Genomic DNA, 19,364 nt, shown 5'->3' with positions numbered 1-19,364 from the left:
TCGAACCCACGTCCCCTGCATTGCTACCAGGGAAGCCCCATCTTAACCGTTTTCAAAGTGTATGATACAGAAGTGTTAACTATGTGTGCCTTGTGCAACGGATCTCTAGAACCTTTTTATCTGGCAAAACTGAAAGTCTCTTCCATTGAACAGCAACTCCTCTTTGCCTCCCTCCCCCTACCCCCTGGCAACAATCATTCTACTTTCTGATCAGCATGGGAGTTTTGACCTGCTCCATTTCTGACCTGGGCCGGTTCACCCCTCCTTAGGCAACCTGGTGGTCCCCCGCTCCCGGGACGTCACCATATTGATGCCGAACTTAGTGCGGACACCCGATCGGCATAGCGCACTGCAGCCCAGAACTCCTGGGCTCAAGCGATCCTCCAGCCTCAGCCTCCCGAGTAGCTGGGACTACAGGCGCGTGCCACCGTGCCCGGCTCATTCTAGTTTCTGGTTCGAAGATTTTGACTTACTTAGATACCTCATGTAGGTGGAATCATGTCTTTGATTTGTCTTTTTGTGATTGACTAATTCTACTTGACATAATGTCCTCAGACTTCATCCATGTTGTAGCATATGATAGAATTTCTTTACTTTTGGAGGCTGAATAATATTCCATTGTGTATACCACATTTTCTTCATCCATTCATCCTGTGTTTATCCATTCATCCTTGGATGGATATTTAGATTGCTTCTAGCTCTTGGCTACTGTGAATAATGCTCAGTGAGCATGAGCGTGCAGATCTCTCTTCAAGATCCTGTTTTCAGTTCTTTGGGGAATATACCCAGAAGTGAGATTGCTGGCTCATATGGTAATTTTATTTCTAATTTTTGAGGACTCTCCATACTGTTTTCCACAGTGACTGTGCCATTTCACCTTCCCACCAGCTGTGCACAAGGTTCCAATTTCTTTACATCCTTGTCAACACTCGTTGTTTGTGTTCTTTTTGATGATAGCCATTCTGACAGGCATGTGGTGATAAGTCGTCGTGGTTCGGGTTTGCATTTACCTAGTAATTAGTGATGTTAAACATCTTTTCACATGTTAGTTGGCTGTTTGTATTCTTCATGGCTCAGAAGGCCAAGAATCTGCCTGCAATGCAGGAGACCCGGGTTCAATCCCTGGGTCAGAAAGATCCCCCAGAGAAGGAAATGGCAGCCCACCCCAGTATTTTTGCCTGGAGAATTCTATGGACAGAGGAGCCTGATTGGCTACAGTCCATGGGGCTGCAAAAAGTTGGACACGACTGAGCAACTAACACTAACACACATATCTTCTTTGCGGAATTGTCTGTTCATGACCTTTGTGATTATTAATTGGATTTTTATTGTTGTTGTTGAGTTTTAGTTCTTTACATATTCTGAATATTAAGCTCTTATCAGGTAAATGGTTTGCAAATATTTTATCCAATTCCATAGGTGGCCTTTTCACTCTGTTGATTCCTTCTCTGTGCAGAAGTTTGATGTAGTCCCATTTGTCTGTTTTTGCTCTTGTTTCTTATGCTTTTGGTGTCATATTCCAAGAAATTGGCACCAAATCCAATGTTGTGAAGTTTTCCCCCTATATTTTGTTCTAGGAGTTTTATAGTTTTGTGTCTTATGTTTAGGTATTTAATCCAATCAGTCCTTTCTTAAAGTATGCTTTATTATTGGGCAGGAATAAGAAGTTTGTTCTTTAGTATGACAGGAATTTGCCATATTGAAACCTTCTTTTCCCTCTTCCTCCCCTTCCTTCTCTTACAGCATGAAGTTGATAAACTCATTCATTTTTTTTCTTATTTGCTTTGCTGTGAGCAAAATGATAGTGAATTCATTTTCAACAACACTTTATTGTTTGCTCTTTGATTAGCAGGAGGAAGATGAGCCTTAAGTCTGAACGCCGAGGAATTCATGTGGATCAGTCGGAGCTCCTATGCAAGAAAGGATGTGGTTACTACGGCAACCCTGCTTGGCAGGGTTTCTGCTCCAAGTGCTGGAGAGAGGAGTACCACAAAGCCAGGCAGAAGCAGATTCAGGAGGACTGGGAACTGGCAGAGCGGTAAAAGAACTTAACTTGGGGTGTTTAGACAATGATGTAACTGGATACACAGCTTGAGAATACATTTTTCTCTTCTGTTTTGAGCTATTAGCAAGTCAGCTTAATTTTAAGAGAAATGGATATTTTCTTTCGTTCACCACTTGACGAATAGCTTTCAGTGATTTCTTCACTTTGTCTTAACTTTTAATTGTTTTGTGTTTGGGATGAGTTAAGTCTTAGTTCTCTAACATAGACAATAAGCTCCTTTGAATGAAGATGAGCATACTTTATGGTGAAGATTAAATGAGGTTATAGATATGAGTGCTCAGGGTTTGGCTTATGACTTTCATCAAGCATTATTTTCCTCATTCTTTTAATATACCCAGCATGACATCTGGCACAGTGATAAGCACATAATAGTAGAAACCTGTTGATTTGTATCCATGGTCCTGAAAGTACAGAAATTTAACTTTTCCTTAAAAAATGGCATTTGTTAGTTTTATCCAGGAAAATGACTGTGATAAAAATTAAAACATAGAATGTCTAGTGAGCATAGGAGCTAATAAAATGCCATGAATAACACCACTGGACCACCAGGTTTTGTAGCTTTAGCTTGTTCCCAGGTGATGCTGACACTGCTGTCTGGAGAATCACACTTCGAGAATCATAGTTCTATGGATAACTTTTGAGATTTATTATGAATACCTCAAATTCAGCTGGTCCAAGGCCAGATTTCTTGCTTTTATTTCCTCTAATCCCCACTCCCAGCAGCTCCTCCTGTCCCTCCTCTTGTATCCAGTTAATGACGTCACTCTTTATTCAGTCGACTCCTTCCACTCCCACACACTGCTTGCAGGTAATTGAGCTGCAAATAAGCAATAATTCTGCTTATTTCAGCTCAGAGAGGCCTTTTGAATTCCATCCTCTCCTGTTTCCAGGTTCTTACTTCTCTCTCTTAAATCTGTGTACTCTGTTCTTAATTACTGTCTCTGTCCCTAGTCTGTCTGCCCCTCCAGGTGTCACACAGCTACCTGCATTATGTTTAAAGCACAGATCAGATAATGGTGTTAGATTATAGTCTTTCTTGATTCCCCACCACGTGATCAAGTCCAGGATTATAGCAGGCTTGGCAGTCAAGGCTTCTTACCACCTGGCACCTACCTGTACATCCAACATCAGAGTCCATCACATCGTCAGGGATCTGACTACATTGAGTGAACTTGGTCCTCAACACAAGTCACATCCTTCCCATTTGTAGTAGTATCTTCTTTCTGGAATGCTCTTTCACTTGGCGGAATCCTCTTGATCCTTCTAAGACTGGGCTGAATATCACCATTATAAAAACTTTCTTGGGACTTCCCTGGTGGTCCAGTGGTTAAGAGTCCGTCTGCCAATGCAGGGCATGCGGGTTCAATCCCTCATCTGGGAAGACAGTGGGGCATCTAACCCTGTGTACCCCGGCTGTTGAAGCCTATGCCCTGGAGCGCATGCTCTGCAAAAAGAGAAACCACCACAGTGAAAAGCCCATGTACCACAAGTAGGGAGTAGCCCCTGCTTGCTGCAACTAAAGAAAGCTTGCACATGGTAACAAAGACCTGGCACAGCCAAAATAATAAAATAAATTTAAAACAAAAAACCTTCTTGGACTCTTGCAGCAGATTTAGGTTTTGTCCCCCTGTATTCTCATAGCACTAGGGTTTTGCTGTCTACTGTAGGCTTTGTCACAGTATGTGGTAGTTATTGACTTAGCTTGTTCTCTCTTCCACCCTTGAGGTTGTCAGGGAAGAGGACTAGACTGTATTTTTTGTGTGTAATCCTCGTGCAACTGCTGAATGAACTTGATCCACGGAGAAAGTCCCTTTTGAAGTTTGTAGTGGCACATAGGATAGTTTGCTGTCAGAGACCTCAGACCTCTTTGGTATTTAACCTCTAATTCTGAACGTTTTAGCTCCCCAGTTCATCAAGTTATTACCTGTAGATGCAAGGAAAACTTGGAGAATATCAGGGTTACTCTTGATCTCTCCTTGAATTACAGACTGCAGCGGGAGGAAGAAGAGGCCTTTGCCAGCAGTCAGAGCAGCCAAGGTGCCCAATCCCTCACATTTTCCAAGTTTGAAGAGAAGAAAACCAATGAGAAGACCCGCAAGGTTACCACAGTGAAGAAATTCTTCAGTGCTTCATCCAGGGTTGGAGCAAAGAAGGGTAATTTTTCTGATTCTTTTGTTCCCTTTGTGCCCAATGAGACACAGAATGTGTGTGGGCTCAGCTTTGTAATTTCTGTAAGCATTCAGAGATATCAACGCAGACTTGAGATGTTGGGTTGGAGGTGCAGATGACAAATGAAATCTCATTGGTTGGAGGACATTGTGTTTAAGAAAACTTATTTTTAGAGGAATAAAGATAGTTGAAACATATAGCTTTGTTTATAAAATTTATACCCATCGTATCTGCTTGGGTGTTTTATTTTTTGTGCCTTCAGTTTTTGAATATTGGTTTACTCTCCTTTGTTTAATATCCTCACTATCCATACGTTATCAGAAATGACTGTTTCAGGTTATCTTAAAGTTGTCTAAAAGAGAAGTTTTCTGAAAGCTTGAGAGGCAGCTTGTGTCTAGATAGGAAATACTATTTAGAGAACATGTAGGAAAGGCTCACTTTTGTATGTGCTTGACCTTTTTCATCCTATTGCTTAAAATTCCACATTATAACCAGCAGGAAAATTCTCGCTAAAGTCACCCCTGTTCTACCAATGAGCTGATAAGCTAATTGAAATGACCCAGCAGGAAGCAAGAAAGACTGTCTCTTGTTAGACCTTAGTCTCTCTACCTCTGTGTTGATAACCAACACTGATGCTGTCAGAGAGCTGTGCTCTTGGACACTTCCCTCCACTCCCTCCACCCCAACCTGGGATAATTGTTGTTAGGTTTTTGGTCTGCCTGCAGGAAGGGAAGTAATAGTATCACAGCTAAAGATCTTTGCTGATCTTTTGGATTTAATGACTATTGTTTTTTATTTATTAGAAGGAATGATTGTTTATCCAAAAATACAGCACTTCTCTTTAATAAAGGCAAACCTTTACGCCATCTTTTCATTCACATGATCCATTTGGAATTGTTCTTGCTTGGCCCTCTGTCAGCAGTTTTCTCTACAGCAGTAAGAAGGGGAATAATCGATACTTGTTACAGATTAGATGTGTTTGATAAGAATGTATTTGGTTCATGGTTTATTTATGAGGAGGTAGTGTAGTAGGTGATTAAAAGTGTATACTTTGGAGTCACCCTGGTTTGAGTCTCAGCTTTGCAGTTTGCTAGCTGTGTGACCTAAGCAGGCTGATCTCTTTAAGCCCTGTCTATTCTGAGGGATAGTAATACCTATCATTGGCATGTCTTGAGGAGTAAATGAGCTGATGTGTGTACAGAGTTTTAGCGCAGTACCTAACACACATAGTCAGTCTCCAATATGTGTTAGCTATTTTAAAATGCATGTTGTTTTTTTGATAGAAAAAAACCTCCTGGTAAGGAACTCGGAGGTATTGATCAAAGCCATTCATTCTTGTTTAGTTTGCATTCTGTTTCCTTCTTTGGGGAAGTCTGATTAACCTTATGCATTTATAGATGTCTAGTGAGATGATATATGACAACAAGTGAAATAGTAAAGAGTTATAAAATCATCAGCTCTAACTGTCACATTTTACAGATGACAGTATGAAAGCCCATAAGGTGAACTGATTTACCCAAGATCATATAATGATTTGCTAATATTAGAGTTCAGGTCTCCTAAGTCCTGGTTAAGCTTTTTCCCCTTATATCCCTTGACCTCAAATATGTATGTGTTCACCTGTAACTATATCTGTGTCTGTATCTATGTAGATAGATAAGTGCATAATAGTCACACACATTTATGCCTATACTTGGCACTTTTAAAAATCATGTCCTAGGAGCTTCTATACAGTGTACATTGTATTATGGAAAGAAGATTTGTACTTTAAAAGAAAAATTTCAAGTGATTTTTAATCTTAAAAACTTTCATGTGGAATAGTTGTTAATTTTTTAAATTTCTTTAGAATGATAGATTTTTTTTTTTAACCTTTAGCTGTTTTATGTCTGTAGAAAGCATGTGGTGAGAAAGACTTCAGAGTGTTGGGAAAAAAATTGATGTGTGTGTATTAGAAAAGAAGATGCTATTGGATCTTTGTTTCACAGATTGCTTATGTAACTCTGCCAAATGAACTCTGCATTTCAGGGTGATTATTTTTTGGGCCTTTGCATGTGGATGAAGTTAGCCTATACTAAATGCAGTTTTCATTTATTGAGTCTAGACTACAATAGGCCTTTTATGTTCTGTGTTCTTTATTTTACTTTGTTAACACGAGATGTCCTTGCTCTTGATATTTTACTTGCTTCTATTGGTGGTATGAAAGAAAGCTCTTAAGCCAGGGCAGGTTGGTGGTACATAGAATGCAAATAACCTTCTAAGGGATTTGAAAAATATTTAAACTTCCTGTTAGAGTTGTCTGTGTCTTCAGAGAAGATTAATGGGACAGCTTGACCGTAAAGACTCAGAGAATCTACTTTCAGTTTTTTAATCTCCAAAGCAGGGTTGAGTGAGGTGTAGTTTAGAGTAAATCACAGTGGGTCAGCCAAGTTGAAATAGTTGCTCATACATTCTAAAATGCCCTTTTTCTTTAGAGCTCAAATAGATGTCACCCTGAGTAGAATCTTGTGTTCATCTTTTACAAATAATCTAAAAGTTATGCTCTAAGGAGGGATTAAGGAAGGCTGTCTTTTTTTTTTTTTTTAGAATTAAGATGCCAATCTTTCTACTCAGACCTTAGGTTCTAAATACTATCCTACACTGAAGTGAATTCAGGTTCCTTGAAGAATTGAGTGATTCTGGAACTGGAGCAGGGAAAGGAGGGCCCCTCAGAAATGTTGGGGACATGTCAAGCACCCAGAGGTCAGCTTGAATGGTTTCCCACTGACCAAATTTGGGTATCAAAACAAATAAAGACAATAAATGGACTGCAGATGAATAAAACAATAATCTATTAGTCCATCCAACTAATAAAATAGATAAAGAAGGGAGGAAAACTCTTGCTTACCATAGAGTGTTGACTAACACATATAGGAGTGATGGAGACAGAAAATCACCATGTTATAGTTATCCTGGTAGGAACTGGTTCAGACAGGTTACACCAGTGGATGCCGAATCTAGGGTGAGAGTAGGGAGTTTCCTGAGGAACAAGTGGTGAACCGTGATTCAGGTTAACTCCCACAACTTATTTACTGATTACACATAGAGAAATGATAGCTGCATTACAGCGTGGGAAATGGACCTTGTGTGCTTCTAGGTATGATAATTCGAGAAGAACACAACATCAATTGTGTAATATTTAAGCTGAAAATTTATAACCTGACATCTAGTCATGAGGCAACAGTAGAGAAACACAAATTGAGGTACATTCAGTAAAAATAACTGGCTCGTATTCTTCAAAATTGTCAGTGTCATGAAAAACAAAGACATTTCCAGGTTAGAGGAGACTGTATGACCACTAAATAAATGTGTGACCCTCAGTTTGATCCTGTGTTTTAAAAAAAAATGCTTATTTTTCAGTAACTATAGTTAGCAACAGAATATCCTTGCTGCTAAGAAATACTCAAACTAAGGGATAAAGAGCATGATACATACCATCTACTCTGAAAAATTTAGAAAAAATTGCACACAGACATGGAGCAAAGTGTTAAAATTTTGTGACTCTAGATAATGGGTAGAAAGGGATTCTTTGGGAGAATTCCACGGACAGAGGAGTCTGGTGAGCTGTGATCCATAGGGTTACAAAGAGTCGGACACAACTGAAGTGACAGCATGCATGCACATACTAATTCATAACTAGTGAATGCAGTTCATCTTTTTTATTCTTTTAAGTTTTTTAAAGCAGTTTTAGGTTCACATAAAATTGAAAGGATCATACAGAGAGTTCCCGTACGTGCTGTGCCTCCACACATGCACAGTCTCCTCCAGTGTCAGCATCCCCCGCCAGAGTGGGCCATTTGTGTTAGTTGCTGAACCTACATTGACACATGATTTTCAGAAGCATGTAGTTTACATAAGGATTCATTCTGGGCATTGGACATTCGGTTGATTTGGACAAATGTATAATGATATGTATTTACCATTATAGTATCATACAGAGTATCTTTACTTTCATTAGCATTTTGAAAGAATATTTTTAAAAAATCAAAATCATCTGTCTTTGGAAAATAGTATTTGTTGAAGGGAGAGAGTGTGCACAAGTAAGGCAATAAAAGAGATGGTTAGTTTCCCCGCCCTTGGCTGGCTTACAGATCCACAGAGTCTCAGGGCATGGTGTTCCCTGGAAAGAGTCCTCAGTCCACTCTGACATGCTGAGGCAGATACTGCATAGTAAGGAGCTCAGGCTGCAGTTAAGGCACAGAGTCCTGGGTTCAGATTCCAGCTTGTGCCACTTAAATAGCTGCAGCATCATTCAAGTTAATTAATGTTCTCAAGCCTTAGTTTATAGAGTTGTGAGGATTACACAACAAAGCATTGGAAAAGCACTTAGCACGTAGTAAACATTCGCTGTATGTAAACTATCACCATTGTTAGTTTGTCAGATTGCATGTGTATTCTGTTGTTGTTGGGTGGAGTATTCTATAAATATCAGTTAATTCAAGTTGTCTGATAGCATTGTTCAGGTATTCTGTCCTTATTGACTTTTTTGTATTACCTATAATATTGATTACCAAGAGAGGAGCATTGAACTCTCCTATTAAAATCATGGATTTTTAAATTTCTTCTCTTTATGTTTCATGTGTTTTAAAGCTGTGTTACTAGGTGCATGGGCTTCCCTGGTGGCTCAGGGGTAAAGAATGCCTGCAGTGCAGAGACAGGGGTTTGATTCCTGGGTTGGGAAGATCCTCTGGAGAAGGAAATGGCAACCCACTCCAGTATACTTGCCTGGGAAATCCCAGGGACAGAGGAGCCTAATGGGCTGCAGTTCACGGGGTTGCAAAAGAGTCAGACACGACTCAGTGATTAAACAAACAAGGAGAATCCAAATATTTAAACATAAAATAACTTAAATTCAAGTTTAACTTTGATTTAGCATAATTTAAATAATCTTAAGTTAGATACTTAAAGTAATTCCATGCATGGATCTTCTGTGTAATGAAACTTACTATGTTTAATTTTCCCAGCAGAAATTCAGGAAGCAAAAGCTCCCAGTCCTTCCATAAACCGGCAAACCAGCATTGAAACGGATAGAGTGTCTAAAGAGTTCATAGAATTTCTCAAGACCTTCCACAAGACAGGCCAAGAAATCTATAAGCAGACCAAGCTGTTTTTGGAAGCAATGCATTACAAAAGGGTAGGTTGAGAACCACCTAGAAACGTAGAGTCTTAGAGATAATCTAGTGAAACTTTGAGATAGGTCTTAGAGATAATCTAGTGAAACTTTGTCATTTTCCAACTGAGAAAATAAAGATCCGGAAATGTTGTCACTTACCTGAGAAATGTCACTGAACTAAGTTAAACATGACTCTAAGGCTAATACTTTTGCACTACAACTCAATGGTATTTGGATCATCTTCATGTGGAAAGTCTGGCATCAAAACCACTTACACTGTTTCCTTTAGTAGTAAGCCTTCCTAACTTGTCACCTTATAAATAGTAAGCTGCCAAGAGGGCCATAGTAGACCTTGAACTCAAGTAATAATCATTAGACCGAGAATAATCATTTAGGATTTTTTTTGGGGGGGTTTGGTTTTGTATATTGATTTTTAATTTTCCTGTCCTTGCTCAGGTAGAGAAGCGAAAGCTAAAATTTAGATATTGAAAAGGACCTTAGCAACTTCTGTCCATTTATTGTACAGGTAGGAAAGTTGAGAGCCAGAGAGGATGAGTGACTTATCCAGGGTCACTTGGATAACAGCTTGTGTCCTCTCCATGTGTGTCTTTACCCTGTAATTTCTAACCTGTAGTTTCAACAGTGAACCACTCTTGCCCACACCTTTTTCCTCTTCGTTCCTATTTTCTCCAGTCCTAGAGTATGCCAGTGATGAGCAACCTTTTTCCCACATAACAGGTCAAGTCTAGAAAAATTAAGTATTTTCAGAATTGCATTAAAATTTTTTTTAGCCATTTTATCTTTATCAGGAAATACTTTATATCTGCACTGAGAGTTTTTAAAAATACTTCCTCATCCCCAAAATGTACCTCTTTAGGTTAAAATTTCATTCAGCACCTGCATAATTCCCATACACTGAAGTATTGCAAAGTAATGCTTAAAGAGATTTTTTTAAAAACTAGCTGCTATACTGCTTGAAAAGCCTGGTTCACTTTACTCATCTGTGAATACTTTTGATCTTTTCCTAAACCTTGTTGGAAAACTCAGGTAACCAGTGCTAAATATACAATTGCATTAATGGACTCTAATTCAGGAGTCTCTTCATTGAATTAAGACTATATGTTTAGTAATGTCAGGTGCTTGCAGAAGCCACTGCCAGGACACTACTGGACCCCTGGAGTGTCGTGAATAACATTGTATGTGCTCAAACTCTGGTGCCCTCAGAGTGTTTTAAATGAATGTAACATCTTTGGGAATTCTGCAGAATTTGGCTACCTGGTGCACCAACTGCTCTGTCCCTTCTGTCTCAGAATGTGTTTCTGGAACACTTAACCCTTACACATTTCATTCACTGAAGCAAAGGCAAAAGTTTAAACATTTCTCTTGCTGAAAAATTACATGGTAATGTTTGTGAAAAGCACATTCGAGTAGTTTGTCATTAATAACTATCTAGCTCCTAAAAGTGACTTAACTGCTCCTGGCTTTTCCTTAGAGTGATGAAGTGAATTCACGTACCTTGATAGTTCTTACCACCTTCATTTTGCCAGTAATTGAATTTGACAGAAATCAACTAGCTTCATGACCACGGGGTATATTCCCTTGGAAGGTAGATTATCTTAAAATCTGAGGCCTACATGCTTGGCGACATACTTTAAAACTTAAAATTAAACATGTATTTAGAAGGCGTAAAGCCCTAATATGTTTAGTTTCCTGGAAAAGGAAATTATTGAAGGCAGCAGAGACTAGTGATACAAAAAATATGAACATTAAAAGTTAAGTTAAAACCTAAGTAGATCAAACAGTTAACTGTAGTACAAAAGAATCTTAATCTAGAAAATAGGTCATGGAGATCTAGTTTCAAAAGATAAAATACACAAAACATAATTAAGGAAATAGTCAAAGATTTTGAAAGCTAAGGGTGGAAAAAAGACTTCAGCCAGACTTTTTTTTTTTCTTTTTAGGAAAAAAAAATAAAATGGCTTTACACAGACATTATAGAAAAGACTATCCCAGGTATTGGTTAAAGAATGCTTAAAGAAAAGAAATAATTTACACTGTTAGACTGTGCTTTTTCTTAGAAAATTATGAAAAACTTTTTGGAATTTTGTAAAACTTTAAAGAATTTACCAGCACAAACGTGCTATTATGTCACTTAGCTCCTTTGGGAAGAACTTTGAAGGATCTGAGATGTAATCTACTTGCAAGTTAAAAGTTAGCCTGCCATAGTTTCATAGGCTTCCCTGGTGGCTCAGATAGTAAAGAATCCACCTGTAATGCAGGAGACCCATGTTTGATCCCTGGGTCGAGAAGATCCCCTGGAGAAGGGAATGGTTATCCTCTCCAGTATTCTTGCTTGCACAGTTCCATAAACAGAAGAGCCTGAAGGGCTACAGTCAGTGGGGTTGCAAAGAGTTGAACATGACTGAGCAACTAATGCTTTCACTTTCATAATTCCATGAATACTGGCAGAAGACAAGCTTCCTGGGTCAAGAAAAAAAAAAAAAAGAAGAAGCCAGTTTATGACAGCATTAGCAGTGGCCAGAGTATATCAACCAGGTAATCCCTGTATAGGCAGTGAGTTAGGCTAAAGAAGAGGGTCTTTCATAGGGCTGTGAGCCTGCCTGACTTTTGCTCCAGAAAGAACAGCCTACCCTTTTCACTTGAGTGGGGCTCTACCCCTGTTTTCACGGCCTGTCCACTATACAGCTATCTTGGAAAAGGGTGCAGAACAAGGGCTGCCAGTGTCTCCTCACAAGATGCAGAAATAGGAGAGATCAACATAGAACTGTTTCCCTGTGTCTTTACAATAGTATGAAGAGTAGTAATAAATGGGCACTTGCATTCTTTTTTTAAAGATGTATGTATTTTTAATTGGAGGATAATTGCTCTACAATATTGTGTTGGTTTCTGCCTTATATCAGCATGAATCAGCCATAGGCATGTCCCCTTGCATTCTTTTTTTCTATGCCTGGCTCTGTTGTAGCCTCCAAGGACACGGAAGTAAATAGTATCCTCAGGGAACTGACATTTTAGTGCAGGAGATAGGCAATAAACTAATTTATAATATACAACTGTGGTAAGTCCTCTGAAGAATCTAAAGCAGGATAAGAAAACAGAGTGGCAGGTTAGTTCACATTGCAAAATAAACACTGCTAAAGTGTAAATCTGTGCAATAGAAATAGAAAATGGAGTGTTCTGAACTGTAACAAAATTACAGTGATTGTGTGGAGCTGGGGGAGGAAGTAGGTGATCCATTGCCACCTATAAAACAGGCCATTTAGGCCTTTAAAAGGAGGCCATAGTTTCTAGTTAGGAATGAGTACTGGTAATAGTCTTAAGAATGAAATGTGTTCTTACTGTTAAGATTTGATGCGAATGAAAGTTAGCCATGTTATGTATTATAAATTAGTTTATTGTCTATCTCTTCCTCTAAGCTATCTAAGGAGATAATCTATTGCAGAAAGTACTGAATTATTTGCATTCAGTCTTCCTGTTCAATCTGAATGCCCTCTGAGAATGTTATTATTTTTTATGTAATTGCCTGGTACAGTGGCTAGAATTCTATTAGCCATGTAATAAATGTTTTCAGAATGAATAAAAATATAATTTTCTGGAAATTGGGGGAAAATAATCTTAACGGAAAATCCGAGAAAAAAACAGAATACCAATAGAGATAAATTTAGCAGCCTGGTGAGATAAATCCACAAAATTCAGTTACAGTACAAGATGCCAGAGATAGAAAGCTAGAGAGCCTAGCAGACTTTTTAAAAAGAGCAGTTTTTAAAGATAATAGCAAAAAAAATAAATAAATAAAGATAATAGCAATAAAAAGATTAAATATTAAATGATAATCTAATACAGAAAGAGGTTTATTCAAAGAATTAAAAGACTGTTTCTGGATTTTATCTTGGATTTAGCTGAGGAAGTACAGGTATCTTGGATCTAGCTGAGGAAAACAAAAAGATAAATTTACAAATACCTTTCAGGTCAGTATGAATACTTAAAATATTAAATTATACATGTTACATTTTTTATTCTAGTAAAAGAAGGTAGCAGGAGTTTGGGAGGGAAGTTTCTAAATATAGCAGACAACTCAGAATATACTAAAATGAAACTTACCACAACTAGATATGATTTTCATATATAGACAGAAAAGAGAGAGTGGTGAAATAAACCAGGGATTCCAGAAATAAATTCAGTTTCTCAGGAGCAAATTATATGAGAATTAGAAAAACAAGGGGGAACAGGATTGCTTTTTACTAATTGCTGCTGAAGAAGACAGGGAAGTTTGTTTGCAAATTATTTAAGGTCTGTGTTTGATACGAGCCTTACATGCCCACCAAATAAAAGAGCTAAGAATGAAAAACATTAGAAGAAAGCAGATTAAGGTACTTATTTCATCTACAGAGAGAAGCTAAAATTGGAACTGTTGAAAATTGTTCTTAATAATCAGGAAAAAGGTTTAATGGTATTAAACATTCAGGCAGTTAAGGAGTGCAACAGTTAAGGTATGACAGAGTGCTGTTGAGTGCTGTGAGGCCTGCAAGGTTATTTTGACCAAGGGAATGGAGAGTACATCTTCGCAGAGGAGGCGAGATGGGGACCGAGCCTTGAATGAAACCCTGTGGGACTTCCTTGGGCAGCTTCTGGAGGATTGGAGAGGAGCAGAAGTAATCTGGACAGAGAATAATTTTACATTGTTAGAGAGGCGGGAAAGCTAAATGCAGGTTCTCAACAATAGGAAACCTAGCAGCGTACGTGGGGACCAGATCGTGATCTAAGATGATCAGTTGAGAAGAGAAAGATCGAAAGTGGGAAGATCAGCTGAACTCCAGGGGAGAGGTAATGAGGACCCAAACCAGGGAAGGTGGACTAGACATTGTGAAGGCAGGTGGGCAAGGTTTGCTCACTAGCTCTCACCCCAGGCCATCTCTTCTGAATCAGCCAGGGCGTCAGGGACTGTGTGCTTCATCGGGGCTTTATTGACCCACGTCATTGGCCTGTGCAGAGGTGGTCTGTGAGAAGCAGTCCTGTGGAATTTGTCTTGCGCCATATCCATGCCCTCCTGTGATGACATCTTCATGAGAACCCTTGGAGAAATTCCTGATTTTGGAGTCAGAATTTCACCTAAGAAACTGCTTTTAGATTTGGACACTCAGTTGTGTGACTGTTTTCATCTTGCTGATGATTGCTAGACAGCTTAGTTAGACAAATTTATGGGATGACTTTTTTTTTTTTTTAACTAACTTCTGTATCTTCAAGGAAGACATTTTAGTGTTACCTTTCCAGCTCTACTTTCTGTTTCTCTCCATGTTTTGTCTTGTTTTGTCATTTTTCTAGGTTGCTCTGAGCTGGGTTTATCTTTCATATAGACTTCAAATATTCTTTGGAAGAAAGTGGGGAATAAATACTAATATATATGTTACACCTGTAAAATCAGTAAAACCCAAATGAAAATTACGATGCTCAGTGTTGGAGGGGCTGTGTAGAAATAAGCACACATACATGGCTAATGTCTGTACTTGGAGTTTCTGAGGAGTGTGTTGAGGAACAGATATTTAGAGCTGTAAAGTTGTTCATATTTTTTAAGCAGTTAATGCCACTTTTGTAAATGAATCACAAAAAGATAACCCAAAATAAACTATCTTCACACAGTTGTTTATAGCTACAATATATAACTAGTGAAAAAAGGGTAAGAACCCATGGCACACAGTGGTAAAAGATAGTTAAATAAATTGGCTAATATAATGGAATATTATAAAGCCATCAAATGATTAAGTAGACTAGGTAAGTCAGAATGTACATATACATGTAAATTATCAAAATATGCATTATACCCATGTAAGAATATGTGTATACAGCAGAAGGAAATGAGAAGTCATGGAATGTGGTAAAGAATATTAAAGAACAGGCTTTTCTTCCCTGCAGCAGTAATTGAATTCGTAAGTACTTTGGGGATTAGTTCAAGGAGTAAGTTTTGTAAAATTTAGAGCTTTCCTCCTGATCTGTCTTCCAGTTACTTAGCAGCCTCTTTGTCCCTTTGTTTCAGGACTTAAGTATTGAGGAGCAGTCAGAGTGTACTCAGGATTTTTACCAGAATGTGGCTGAAAGAATGCAGACTCGTGGAAAAGGTAATCCCTTGGGTAGCCCGCCTCCGGGAGACTGCTGGTAGTTGCACAGGCCTCCTGCTGGGTCTCTCAGTTGTTTCTCTCTTTCTCAAAAGTCTTCGTTGGTTTGCCTGCTCTGTTCTGTAGCTTACTCCACTAACATTCAGGTAGTTGGTTTTATACTTAGCAGTATCTTTGAATACCACCACGTATATCATTCCAAGATAATCAGGCAATTGGATAATTTCTTGAGCAATATTTAATAATTTCATTGGGAATAGGGACAGAGTCAGGTAAAACCCCTTGGGAGGCTTTTAAATAAAACCCCCATCTCGGAATTGCCATCTTGATGAGAAATATGCCCCATTTATTTACTTTAGAGTGACCTCTAAGGTCATATAGTAGACCTCTGAAAAGTGAAAGGGTGAGTCTTGCCAGCACATACCAGTCTTGAGAATTTCAAGTGCTTTTCTAATGTAGCATCATGCTAAGGTCTTCTCATTAAGCAGGGTGTACACCTATTAGGTCCTGCCAGGCAGCTTAAGTTAGAAGTAGGAATTCTGTAAAAGGCAGCCGCAAAAGTTGGGGTACCTTTTTTAGAGTATTTTTTAATATTTTATACTTTTGTTTGAGTGTTTTTAATGTATTTCTGGTAAATTAGTTTTCTGCTACATTGAAAGTACTATGAAAACATTACTCTTCATTTCAAATGTTCATCCTTCATTCAAGTATCCTTGTGAATATTTCAGTGCCTCCAGAAAGAGTTGAGAAGATAATGGATCAGATTGAAAAGTACATCATGACTCGTCTCTATAAATATGTGTTCTGTCCAGAAACTACTGATGATGAGAAGAAAGATCTTGCTATTCAGAAGAGGATCAGGTAGTTGGTTGTTCTGCTTTTCCTTGTTGTATTTACTACCTCCCATTGGAAGAACACATCCGAGAAAACTGGGCCCTTGAGTTTCAGACCTTGGGTGAAAGTAACAGCTAAGGTGTCTGCCATCCTTAGCATATAAACTCCTTTGTGATGTCAGAAAGAAAAGGCATGTGGTAAATTGACAAGAGGAGAAGACTCAGGTCTCCATCGTGCTCATCTATTTGAATCCAGGCAGCTTTAGATGAGAACCATGCCTGGTGTTCAGATCTCCAAAATTTCCAAGGAACAAGAGGAAATTTCATTGTTTTCTCATTTCACTGCACTAACTATCTTGTCAGGCAGGAAGCTGTGAATATCCGTATAAAGGCAGTGTGTGTTGTCTGTCTTTGTTATTCCCAGGGGTGATTCAGCCATTCCTGCTGCTGCGTCTTTCCACTAGCCCTGGGTTGCTAGCACTGTGCAAAGCACCCACTGTTCCATGGCCAGTGGAGCGAGTGCCCGTGCTGTGCATTCTAGCGGCAGCAGAGCACTGGGGAAAGAGGCCGTCGACATGTGGGAACAGGGCCAGGCCTGAGCCTGAAGAGGTGTTTCTGGAGGAGAGGGAGCCTCGGATCACAAGTGGGGTTCCCAGACAGCGGGGCTGGTAATCGGTAGCTCTGAACTTGGTGATGTCTCATCGGAAGTGTGGAATTGATCTTGGGAAGATAAGGGATGAAGCCAGAAGTAACTCAGTGGGCTTTAGACTGAGGTGCAGGGTGAGAGCGTTAGTCAAGCATGTGGTGAGGGTTGGCAGCAGAATTTCACGAGTGGAATCACCGTGTGACCAGAAATCTCAGTGGTTCAGGCGGAAGTGACGCACGCCTGATGATCTCTGACTCGGGCTCTGGTGTGCTTCAGAAGTCGAGGGCAGAGCCTAAAAGGTGGGCAGTGAGGACAGGGAGCAGCAGGTTCTTCCCAGATCTTCATTCTTAAATATCCATTGCTTTTCCAATGTAGTATAATTTCACTTCAACCGGAAAAATTGTCTTCTGCTTTCTTGTGATAAGTGCAGAAGAGAAGCCTCATCCTAGGATTCCAGTTGCTCAGCACATCAACCGAGCTGCTAGTAGGTGCAGGGGCTGGGGTTGCCTGACGAGCCAGCGGTGCCCTGTCTTTTTCTGTCACTGAGGAAATAACATGATAAATGATTACAGTCCATCCTTGGACCTTTCTTTTCACTGTCTCTCTCTTTCTCTCGGTAGAGCCCTGCACTGGGTTACACCTCAGATGCTTTGTGTCCCTGTTAATGAAGAAATTCCAGAAGTGTCCGATATGGTGGTGAAAGCAATTACAGGTCAGTGAAACTAAGAACTTTTGTATTTGGATGTTTTCCCCTTGAAGTTAGCATTTTGCTTTATAAATCTGTACTTATTTCAGTGAGCAAAAAGATAGTATTTCTAAAATACTTCTAAAATGCAGATTGCCAAAGCTATATTGGAATGTGGTAAAAGTGATTTAAGAGTGTTAGGTTTCAGATCAGCAACTAAACCACTCTCCCCCTTCATTTTCCATGACCATTTCTTATTTCTTGAGCATTGAACTAAAGTCAACTAGATACATTTCTTAAAACTCAACTGCATTTATGTATCAAAATAATTTTGAGAGATGAAGTTGGTGAGGCATGGTTATCCCCAAGCTAGAATTATATATTAAAATGATGCCTCTAGTTGGTTGTTAATCAGAGATGTGCTTTGAATTTCTTTTCTGGTTAGTTGGAGAAGTAAATGAAGTGCACTAAATCGATGTGGCTCCGACGTTCTGGACAGGTCTAGTCACCTAATAAGGTTTCTGTTTCTTAATCAAGAAATAACCCAGCAGAAGTGCAACACAAAAGTTTTAAAACAAAATTGGTGGAGAAGACATCCAACTTGCCCAACTTCTTCTTAATTAAGGAGAAGAGTTGGAAAGAGATTGCCAATTTAGAGATTTTTAATGAAATTCTACTGGGAACGAAAGTGGGTCAGCTGATGTTAGCAGTGCTGGAGGTGCGCCATTAAGTAGCCTCCTTTGGTTATAAGAACCAGAGACTCGAGTTACAGTAAGAAATGAGGGTTTGCTTAAGATATTATCAGGGTTGGAAAGGAGGTGAGGCTGTTACAGAAACTTAGCTTCAAGGCCCTGTCAGGGACTGAATTGTCTTCTGGCTAACATGATTCTTCCACTTTCTCAGGTTCTGCTTCTCTTTGTACTTTTTCACATTTCAGCTCTTGGTATAAAAGGTATTATTTTCTGTAACTCCCTGTGTAGAGTTTAATTGTCCTCACTAAATACCACCCTCTTTGTTGCTCAGAGCTTTTCTGCTAAGCTCCTCATGGGTCCCATGAATGACTGTTTTGGGTCAAGGCCCAACCCCCACCCCTGCCTTTTGCTCAGGGGACATCCATAAGAGATTGAAAGTGAAGCCTGAAACTTGTACTTACGTTTTCCCCAAAGACTCTTACTAGTAAGTTCAAGATCAACTGGTTTACATTTAAAGTACTTCATAGGAATTTATGCTGGGGACTCTCTTCTAAAAAGCCACAGGACAGACCTTAGAAAACTAGAAACTACAAGTGCCAAATCATTGTTTACTGAAAAATAAAAATAAGAAAGAAGATGTCAGTATATCAGCAGTTTGTTAACAGAATTTGAACTGTGGAACTTTGCTCTCTTGGCATCTAAGATGAAGTTTGGAGAGATCTTTTGATAGTAAAAGTATAGCCATGAAATTTTAAAAGCCTTCTTACGCTCTCATCTTAGCCCCCTCTTCTTGCCAGTCCAAGAGCTGGCACATTCTGCCTCTGAGGACCAGAGTTGATATGATCACTTTCTTCCTACTCTATAAACTTGTCAGCCTTCAAAAGGACAGTCTCTAACAATAGTCTTAAATGTGGAGATAATCAGTGAACTTTCTCAAAATCACTGTCTGCTTCTAATCAGGACTGTCCTTTTTGTTTATAAATACACTGCACTGAGG

The 19,364-nt window shown here is 39.1% G+C and overlaps 1 protein-coding gene across 9 annotated transcripts in view; it reads left to right on the top strand.

Moving 5' to 3' along the window:
* The window catches only part of RABGEF1 (RAB guanine nucleotide exchange factor 1), a 71,176-nt gene that overhangs the window by 43,537 nt on the left and 8,275 nt on the right, over positions 1 to 19,364 (top strand). For 3 of the 9 annotated variants that reach the window (XM_027528102.1, XM_027528106.1, XM_027528104.1), the window contains 6 exons: positions 1,850 to 2,038; positions 4,053 to 4,219; positions 9,235 to 9,404; positions 15,433 to 15,514; positions 16,240 to 16,372; positions 17,611 to 17,702. In XM_027528102.1, the coding sequence (XP_027383903.1) occupies positions 1,850 to 2,038; positions 4,053 to 4,219; positions 9,235 to 9,404; positions 15,433 to 15,514; positions 16,240 to 16,372; positions 17,611 to 17,702 (833 nt within the window). Of the gene's footprint in view, positions 1 to 1,847; positions 2,039 to 3,416; positions 3,426 to 3,487; positions 3,512 to 3,712; positions 3,744 to 3,982; positions 4,220 to 9,234; positions 9,405 to 15,432; positions 15,515 to 16,239; positions 16,373 to 17,610; positions 17,703 to 19,364 lie in introns of those variants that run through there. The other 6 variants (XM_027528103.1, XM_027528107.1, XM_027528110.1 and 3 more) reach the window with 5 other exon arrangements.

The sequence above is a fragment of the Bos indicus x Bos taurus genome, chromosome 25, assembly GCF_003369695.1.
Source record: "Bos indicus x Bos taurus breed Angus x Brahman F1 hybrid chromosome 25, Bos_hybrid_MaternalHap_v2.0, whole genome shotgun sequence".
NCBI lineage: Eukaryota > Metazoa > Chordata > Mammalia > Artiodactyla > Bovidae > Bos > Bos indicus x Bos taurus.
The sequence above is the reverse complement of the archived record's forward strand: the minus strand, read 5'-3'. Positions and strand labels throughout refer to the sequence as shown.